General features: G+C 31.8%; 1 protein-coding gene across 1 annotated transcript; it reads right to left on the reverse strand.

Annotated features, from left to right (window-relative positions):
* Positions 1-242: 242 nt before the first annotated feature.
* LOC132520701 (keratin-associated protein 19-7-like) lies at positions 243-434 on the reverse strand. The gene has a single exon (XM_060149428.1). The coding sequence runs from the start codon at positions 432-434 to the stop codon at positions 243-245; it is 192 nt and encodes a 63-aa protein (XP_060005411.1).
* Between the last annotated feature and the right edge of the window lie 9,914 nt (positions 435-10,348).

Raw genomic sequence — 10,348 nt, forward strand, 5'->3', positions numbered from 1 at the left:
CCAGTTAAATATGTTCATTTAAAAATTTAAAATACAGGTTACACTTGGTCACAGCTGATGTTAGTGACTAAATAAAAATCAATAGAAAGATTCCAGGTTCTTCCAGAGGAAGAAACTAGTTCCTTTGGAGCAGGAAGCCAAAAAATTATTAATATTTTCTAAACTTCAAGAAAAATGTTCACATTACTGAAAGATATGAGTAACAGCATGGGAATAGAAAGAGTCTGAGGATCTACAAGTTTTTAGTATAAGCCAGAAAAGCCATATCCTCCATAGCATGATGGGCAGTAGCAGTCATATCTGTAGCCTCCATGGCTACAGCCATGGCCAAGTCTGCAGAAGCTGCTGCATCCGCAGCCATGGCCATAGCCCAGGCCACCAAATCCTCCACAGCTGAAGCCCAGGCCTTTGCAGTAGTTGGCATAGTAGCTCATGGTGTCAAGTATTAGAGATCTGATTTGGTGCTGAAGAGGAATTTCCTGAGTGTGACCATCTCTACCTTCCCCGAATGTTTTTATACCCTCAGTAGTGCAACTGGTAAACAATGACAGGTGATATTATTTCCACATAACAGAATAATGTAAAGTCTTAAAATTGCTTTAAATTGTTCTTTTCTTACTTACCAAAAGGTCCAAATTTTTGTTAAAGGAATTTTAGTAATAATAATTATTTTTTAATGAGTTCGCATTCCTAAAAACAGAATGTTTCCAAGATGAGAAATGATTATAGCCCCTTCAGAGGCCATACTGCAGTGGTGTTCTAGTTAAAATTGTCTAATCTAGTTGATAGCTTCCAGTGGTCCTATAATTACATAACCTCAGATTGCTTCTCTTATTCCATTGTCTTAGCTACTGATCATTCCCAGAACCCAAGACCTTTTATCCATGGTGGTCAGGGCATAGTCACAAAGTCATTAGTGATTTCCAGAGAGTCAAATTAAAAAAGAAAACCGAGCAACACCTTGTTGGTTTTTTATTTTGTTTTTTGTCAGTTATTTGGTTTGTTTGAAACTTCCTTGGCATTTGCCCTCCTCACCCATTCATTCTTTTAAAGCTTTCTTCCCTTACTTTCTATGGCAAATGTTCAATTAGCTTTCTCTCTCAATGTCTTATGAGTCTTCTTCTCAATTTCTTATTCCTTTATTAACTCTAAAAGTGCCCCTTTTCCTCCATCTTCAATGTATACACTTTTCCCATGGAATTTCAATAAATATTGTGTTTAATAACCGTGCTTATACTGATTACTTTCAAAAGGCTTCTCTAAATATCAGCTCCATCAATTTGACTATTTACTGGATATGTCCCATTTGAATTGCATTCAAATTTCATGTTTAGTAGTAAATTCATTTTTTTTTCACAAAACTGCCTCTTGCCTGTATATTAGTCATTCAAATCACATACCAGAGTATGATCCTGGAATTAATTCTCTTTCATATTTTATAAATATCTTCCCTACTCAGTGCATATTGAACCACAGCAACTCAACCATGTAAATGATAATTCATTAATATTCATGTCTGTTCATTGTTTTCACTTAACTCAGTCCTCCACCACTTTTTCCTGGATTAATGTAAGAGCCTCCCCACCAGTCACACTTCCCCAAGGCAGGGCCCTCATCTGATCTGTTCTCCATACTGAGTCCAAATGAACATTCTGAAACACAAATCTGATCATTTCATTTTTCAGCCATTATTCCTAAGTCATTAAGGAAAAGAATATACTCCTAAATTCACAAACAAGGTCTTTCATCACCAAACATTTTTCTCTATCCTGGTCTCTAACAATCTACCATATATTTCCCTTTATTCCATACATAAATAACAAAGACATTATTAATCCACTGCATGCTTTTGAGACTTTACAGGAGCTGCTCCTTCATTCTGGAATCTTCTTTTATACTTATGTACCCATCTTATTCCAACCCACCCTTCAAAAGATAAGTCAAGTGGCACCTTCTCCAAGGACATCCTAAGCTACTTCTACCTCTACCTGATTTAGAAAATCCTTCAGAGTGCTGCTAAATGCCCTGGATAAAAGTCTGTCTTTGCGTTTCATCAGATTTTAGTATACCAATTTGTTTACTGCCTTTTCCATTACATTATTTACTCCTTCAGGGCAAGAACATTTATTATAATCAAATTTTATACTTTTGTGACTAGAATGGAGTAGGCAATATATTGTTAGTTGAATGAATAAATTAGTAAATGAACAGATCCATAGAAAACAAATAGCAAATATCTCTAACAGTCTCATCCACAAATTCAGAGATGCAAGAAGTGTTCATGTATACAAAGTATACAATAAAAACAACAAAAATGATTATCAAAGCATTCGACTAACAGCTTGCCCTTCCAGAAGCAGAAGAAAACTTTAACGAAATACTTCATATTAAATTAAATATTAAAAAATTAAATGTAAAAGAGATAAGAAACAAAATGAGTTGAAAAACAGGAAAGAAATTTTTAAAAAGATAAAACCATATCAGAAGAAAGACCAAGTTCCAAGATTCATAAAGAAGTTTGGATTCAGATGAAAACAAATGATTCCATTGAGGAAAAGCAGGAAAATAATAAGGTAGAAAAAGTTATTTGATATTTGATTAAGTAAATGATACTAGTTGACATTCATTATTCAAAACTGAAAAATTAGCAAAAGTTTAATAAAAGAAAATGAGGAGCTAAGGACATTTTTACAAAAAATGCATAATTAATCACTGACAACCACTAAAAAAGTATCAAAACATTTCTAAATAGCTAAAGATATTTTTAAAATATTGAGTAAATAAAATATATAGAGAAAGAAGCAGAGTAAATATAACAGTACAATAGTAATTATAACAAAAAAATAGTTTTTCAGAGCTGACACTAAACTAATAGCAACTTAATAAATATGAACTAGCTTAATTTACCTCTTAAAATATTATTTGGACTCACAAAGAGTCAACTATTTTCAAGAGAAACATTTAAATCCGTTATTAAGAAAGTCTAATAATAGAAGTATCAAAATAATTCAATAATGAGATACCACTAGGCAATTATTGAAAAGGATAAAATCCCAGAAAATGACAATACCAATTGCTCACAAGAATGAAAAACAAAAAGAACACTCATTCACTGTTGGTGAGAAAGCAAAATGGTATAGCCACTATGAAAGGCAGTTTGGCAGTTTTTTAAAAAGCAAAATATCCTATAATCCAGTAACCTTTCTGTCTGATATATACCCGAATGATTTGAAAATTTTTATCTATTCAGAAACCTGTATGTGAATATTTATGGCAGATTTGTCATAATTTCCAGCAACTGGAAGAAATATCCTTCAAGAAGTAAATGGGTAAACAAATACAGTACATCCATACAATGAACCCAGCAATAAAAAGCATTGAGTTATCAAGATGAAAAGATATACATGAATCTTTTATTAAGTAAGTTTCTGACAGTGGAGAAACTTGACAAACACTGTCTCAGAGAGTTCAGAATCAATATCAACAGTGAAAACTTATGCTGGTAGCATTCCTGATATGATGGAATGAAAATAGCAATTTACGTCTGCCACATTCCTTGCAAACACCATAATTCCACTCCAATCATGAGAAAAACGTTGAATGGATCCCAGTTGAAGGACTTTCTACAGAACACTTGACCAGTTCTGCTGGAAAATTGTCAGGGTGATTGGGACTAGGGAAAGTCTGAAAACATGTCTTGTCAAGAGGAGCAATGACTAAATGCAATAAGGTACCCTAGATGCTATCCTAGAAAAGAAATATATATATTAAATAAAAACTAAAGAACTCTGAATAAAGTATGGACTTTAGTTGGTAATTATGTATCAATATAGATTTATTATTAGTTGTAACAGGTGCACCATACTAATGTAAAATGTTAATAATAGGGCAAATTGGATGTGAGATTTATGGGAACTCTCTGTGCTATCTGCATAACGTTTTCTGCAAATCTACATCTGTTCTACAAAATTATCTTTTTAAAAATGTATAGGCAAATGTATATCAGTCAAAAGAGAATGAAAAGGCAGTTGTTTGTAACTCTGTTACCAAAGTAGAGTCTAACCAGATGATAAAACACAACAATGGAAGCCATCTTATAAAGTTAAAGACACTTTAAAATAAAGAAATAATGGTTACGATTGTATATGAAAAAACAACACGGCAACCACCTTTATAGAGGAAAATATACTAGAGATGCATGGAGACGTAAACAACACAGCAATGCCAGAACAAGACAGATAAAATGGAAAAGCATATGTAATAATATGGAGGACCAAAATAATATAAACAATAGTGACTGACTTTAAAATTATATATAACTTTACATTCTAATAATAGAAAATAAAAGTTATTCTCAAGCACGTATGAAACATTACAAAAATGTATTAAATCACAAAGAAAGCATTAAGAGGTTCCATGAAGGAAATATTATAAAAATATTCTCTAATAATAATGTAATACAAGTAGAAATTAATAAATATAAATCAATAAAAACCCAGAAATTAAAACCAACACAAAACTATGAAATCTTGAGTGAAAAAAAGTCACAGGATTTTTAAATGGTGATAATGATAGTGAAAATGCTACATATTATAATATGGGGTATACATTACAAAGATAGCAGAAAAAAATTTAGTTTTAAGCACATATATAAGTAAAACACAAGTATGCAATAAAAGTACAAACAAGTAAACTAAAAGAAAGCAGAAGGAAGTTATAATAAAGATCAAAACAGCTATTGATCAGATAAAGCACAGAAATTTGTAGAAAAACAATAGAATAATTAATTACACAAAATTATGGTCATTGGAAACAAAAAATAGAAAACTACCAGCTAAATTAATTTTAAAAAGGAAGAAGAAAAATATAAATAAATTGAATTAATATATATATAATATAATATAAATGTAAGTAAACATATACAATTACATAGAGAAAGAGAGACAGACAGCGAAAGAGAGGGGGAAATCTTCTTTGTAGACTTTTGCTCAAATAAATTTGAAAATCCTCTCAATACTCTGTAATGACCTATATGGGAAAAGAATCCTAAAGAGAGTGGATATATGTACATGTATAACTGATTCACTTTGCTGTACTGCAAAACTAACACAGCATTGTAAATCAACTGTACTCTAAGAAAAATTAATTTGTTTAAAAAAATTTTTTTAATTGAAAACCCTGAATAAGATACATAATTTTCTAGGGGAAAAGTTTTACTAGAATTGAGCCCATTAGAGATAGAAATTTTAAAGATTAATTTTTGAGAAGAAAAAGAAAGAACTGCTCCCCACACAAAAAGCTGGAGGTTCCATTAGTTTCAAAGGCTAGTTTACCAAAAGTTCTAAGACATAATCCTTATGCAACATAAATTGTTCAAGAGCATTGAAAATGAATGAAGTCTCCAAATATGTTTTTTGAATCACTTATCTAACATTTATCTAAATTCAATGAAGAAAATGGCACACATGAAAGAAAATTACAGACTAATATTACTTCTGACTACATATGCATAAATTCTGCATAAAATATTAGCAAATAGAATCTAATACCATCATAAAAACAATACATCATAAGGAAATGGAATTTACTTGGAGAATATAAGTGATGTCGATATAAGGACACTCATTAATATAATGCATCACATTAATTGATTCAAGAAGAAAAATCATATTACTATTTCCATAAATGCTTAATAACTTTTGGCAACTTTCAACATTCATTCCTTATACAAGCATTCAATAAAATAAGAATTGATGGTTAATTTTCTAACATAATAAAATTGACTTAAAGTTAACATTTTAGGTAACTGAAACCCTAGAGGCATTTCCACAAAATTTAGGAGAAAGGCAAAGATGCCTACCCTATGCACTAGTATTAAACTTTGTCCTGGAGATATTAGCAAATGCAGTTGGGCAAAAAATATCAATAGATGGGTAAGAACTAGAAAAAGATTTTAAAAAGTAAAACAATCTCTACTTGCAGGCAGCACAATAGCATATCTGGAAAAACCCTTGCGAATCAATGATGAAACTAACTCAAAAACTAAAATGATTCATCAATAACACAATATAAAATTGTCAAAGAAAATGAATAGTTTTCATATATACAAGGAAGTAAAAGATATCATGATAGAGAAATACCTATTAACAAAAGTAAAACATATATAAAATATTTCAGAATACACTCAACAAAAAATTGCAAAACGTATATTCAGTGTTTTAATTCCTGAAAGATTTAAAAGTACACTAGAATATTTTTTTAATTCTCTGTTTGTTGAATGGATGATTCAGTAACATAAGGATGTTATGTTAATGTAGTAAATCAACCGCTTATAAGGCTAGTAAGAAGGTTAAAAGACAAAAATAGTAAAAAATAATTCTGTTCAGATATTTTTTATTGTAATTGCACTGAATCTATAAATCAAATTTGACAGATAATGATTCTTCTGATCCACAGTCATGATATATTTTCCCTATATTTAGACCTTCTTTAACTTCTATAAGTATGTTTTAATATTTACTATTAAGAAGAATTGCACACTTCTGTTAGATTTATTAATAGGTGTGCAACCACAAAGGTTTGACTTGTCATATTCTCATGGTACACAAGTCTGACACAGCATCAACATTACTAATGGAGAGCAAAGTACTCAAAAATGGAGCAACAGTATTCTCTGCATCAACATATGACAGACCTTAAACTACCAGATATGGTTTTCAGAATCCACTTTTCCACAAAAGACACACTTTTATTTCCAAGTGAGGAAAGCTAATAGGCAAGAGAAGGTTTCAGATATGTCAGCATCTAAAGTTTGATATTCACATAGCCTTCATCTGGCTACATTACTAATTTCCAATCTTCAACAGAACTGTGGTCCATAAATTTCAGATTCATTTACAGTGAACAATCTAGATAAACCATATCTAGCATTCTAGGAATGCTAAAAGCATTTACACTTTTAGCATTCCTAGAATAGTCAACTGTTGGATAGAATAACCCATTCAAAATCCTCATGATTCATTTTCACTTTTAGTCAGTAAATTCCATCACTCACCAAAGGACAAACTTGCCTCAGATACCTCTGGCCTTAAATTAGTATTTTGGGAAGAGTTGTAATCATAGATTTAATTTTTATATGAGAGAACTATTCAAGTTTTTTTCCTCTTGGGTCAGTTTTCATAAATTTAATTTATTACAATAATATACATTTGAGTTCAAGATAAATGGTTTTTGCTTCTATTTTAGATTTTTTATTTTATAAAATATTTTAAATATACCAAAAAGAAGAAAGAATAAATATTACAACAAATATTATCTACTTAACAATTGTTAATATTTTGATATAATTCTTTCATGTTTATTTTCTCAAGTGTTCTAAAATAATTTACTGCAAGCTAAAGTTTTTCCTTATCATTTTGTTTTGAAATTAACAAGATAATTTCCAAGGAATAATGAATTTTAAAAAATACACTAAAATTTGATTATCATCACAGAGCCTCTTCAACCTTTAGACATAGAATTCCTGTTTGGCCAGTAAAGAAAAAGATAGATATTGATAATGAGGAGGAAGAGGAGAATGATAAAATAAAGGAGAAGAAAATGAGGAAAAGGAGAAGGAAGAGGTAAGGGGAAGAAGAAAGGAAAAAGAAGAAGGAGGAAGAGATAATTATGAAATAAGACATATTGGTAAATTTCTTAGCTATAAGAAGAAAACATAAGAAGAAAACGTTGCCATGGTTGATGATTGTATTAATACATCACAGCAAGTTTAATGTGATTAAAAAATTGAAGTTTAAAACACATTTACTATGTCAGAAAAAGTTTATTATTAGACATCGGATGCTAAAAGGCAAAGACTTGCTAGAGTATAGTGACTCTCCATCCTATACAGAAGGAGAATCCCTGAGAGCATCACTAATCAAACACCAACATCTAGTTCATCAAGTTGTCTTCACATTAATGTCAGAAACCAGGTGGCCCAAATAACAGTTTCATTATCAAGACAGGATAAATGAAGCAAGCAGGTTATGGAATAAAGTTTTCTAGATGAATCAGAGTCTCACAGAAGACGAAGTCCACAAATTGTAAATCTTCATGTAATTATTCAGTAGAAGCCAGAACACCAGTATCTTCTATAGTAATATGGATGGTAGCAGCCATATCCATAGCCTCCATAACCACAGCCATAGCCCAGCCTGGGGAAGCTACCACATCTGCAGCTGTAGCCATAGCCCAGGCCATCAAAGTCTCCACAGCTGTAGCCCAGGCCTTGGCAGTAGTTGCCATAGTAGCTCATGGTGTCAGGAGTGGTGAGTCTGACTTGGTATTGTAGGTCAGCTTTGGGACTGTGACCGCACAAGAGCATTTATATATGCTGGTGGGTGTGGAAAGCCACACCCCTAAATATCACCCCATAGAACACATTATTTGAAAACTATGTCAACTATCTTGTTTCCTAACTTCAAACCATGCCTTGCACTCATTTCGTGACTCCTTATTTAAAAGTTATGTGACACATTTTATTTTCTGTTTTATTTGAATTCCTAGAAAATTATTTTACTGCTAATAAGACACTATTGTGTTTATAATCCCCAAACTTGTTTGGGTTTCTGAGTTTCAAGCTCCATAAACAAATTTCTATAAACTTCCATTCTTCAAATTGCATTGCATGAGATTTCATTTACCCTCTAATTATACCCTTCCCTTTGCTGTTCCATGGCTGTTGACTCTTTTCTAAATTATGGATGTTATCTTTCTTCTCCGAAGAATTCACATAAATTGAACCATAATTTTCTCCAAAATACTAGCCCTATGAAAAATGACAATCAACTATGATGTATGTCTTAAAACAAAGTGCTTTTAAAGTCAGCTGAGAACCCCATTTAGTAGTGCAGTGATGTCATTTAATTTTTAAAAGAGCCGCAAACTGAAGGCAAAGGAATTTCTCAGTCATCACATTTTAGGTACAGTATTGCATAAAAAGAGTTCCTCCTAATCACTATAAGTAGCTTAGTTCCCTACCCCCAACTATATTCTTATTCCAGATACTAAATTCCATATTATGGTAAGATCATAAAATATCAGGATTCAGAGAAACTTGGAGTACCGTTTATTTGTGTCCTTTATTATTTTATAAGCAAGTGAGAAACATGCAACTCAGACAAACAATTATACAACAATGATCTTTAGTGACAGTTGAGGACTAAAACCTTAGTTCATCAGGTAAATTTGAAATTTCCGCACTGCAGGTTAGGGAGTTTATTTTCCCATAGTGCACAGCTGCCTTATATTTTTGTTTATTCCCCTGTTTATTCCCACTATCATTAGATATAGATGCAAGTGACCTGAAACCAGTATATTCAGCTTGTCCCACTTTAAAAAAAAAAGCTCAAAATAATTGAATATCAAAAAGAGTATTGATGATTTTTGAACTTCCTTTACACTTCCTACACTGGTTTCCCCTACCAGGTAATTAAGAGTGCAGTGTGATTAGGTGTTTCTATATTTCTATATTGATGGAACTTTCAAACTACAAATTGAAGGGAATTATTAGTGGTAAAGAACTGCTCTATTTGAATCAACTTTAGCTGGAAGAATTTAGTTTCAATGAAATTTAAGGTAAATTTTTTAAAAGACTATTGTCTTTGGTCCTGGTCATAACCCGATAAGACCAGTCATTTTGCTTTATCCTCAATAACAGAGGTTCTCATGCGATTCAACCTAGGAATTCTTCCTATGTCCAGTCCTAACCACTGGACTCCCAGGGAAGTCCCCTACTATCTGAAGTTCTTTACATGTATTGAACTCAAACTCAAAACAATCCTTTGTAGTACTATTACTATCTTGCTTAATTATCTGCACAAGGTCACACAGCTAATCAGTGGCTGAGAGGAGCTTCAAAACCAGTTTTCTGGCTCAAGAACCTGTGTTTTTGAGCTCACTATGTGGTTCATACAGGATACTGTCTCTATTGTCAGGTGAGGGTAAAGTTGTTTGACCTTCAGAAGGAGCACAACTTCAGAGAAAACTCTTAAACATTTAAACAAGAAACATTTAAACTATTTAAGCAAAATATAATTGCTTTTAAAAAGAAATAAAAATAAATGTTTTAAATATTTTATTCTAAATCTACTTTAGTTGACTTAATAAAACAAAGCATGCTACTCATAGCTTAGCTTTTCTTAATTCTATAGAAACCCCATCATGAGTATTGATTAATGTAATACTGGCATTTAGAAATATCTAAGGGAGTTGTTAGCCTGCTGAAGGCAGCCTGCCCACCCCTTTGGGGTTAATCCATTCAACAAATGTTTACCTAATGATCACTATTTCTCAGGCATTAATTTAT

Source organism: Lagenorhynchus albirostris, chromosome 5, assembly GCF_949774975.1.
Source record: "Lagenorhynchus albirostris chromosome 5, mLagAlb1.1, whole genome shotgun sequence".
Taxonomy (NCBI): Eukaryota; Metazoa; Chordata; class Mammalia; order Artiodactyla; family Delphinidae; genus Lagenorhynchus; species Lagenorhynchus albirostris.

What these genes read in the sequence shown, in the direction of transcription:
- LOC132520701 (XM_060149428.1), bottom strand. Translation starts at nt 434, where the DNA reads ATGAGCTACTATGCCAACTACTGCAAAGGCCTGGGCTTCAGCTGTGGA.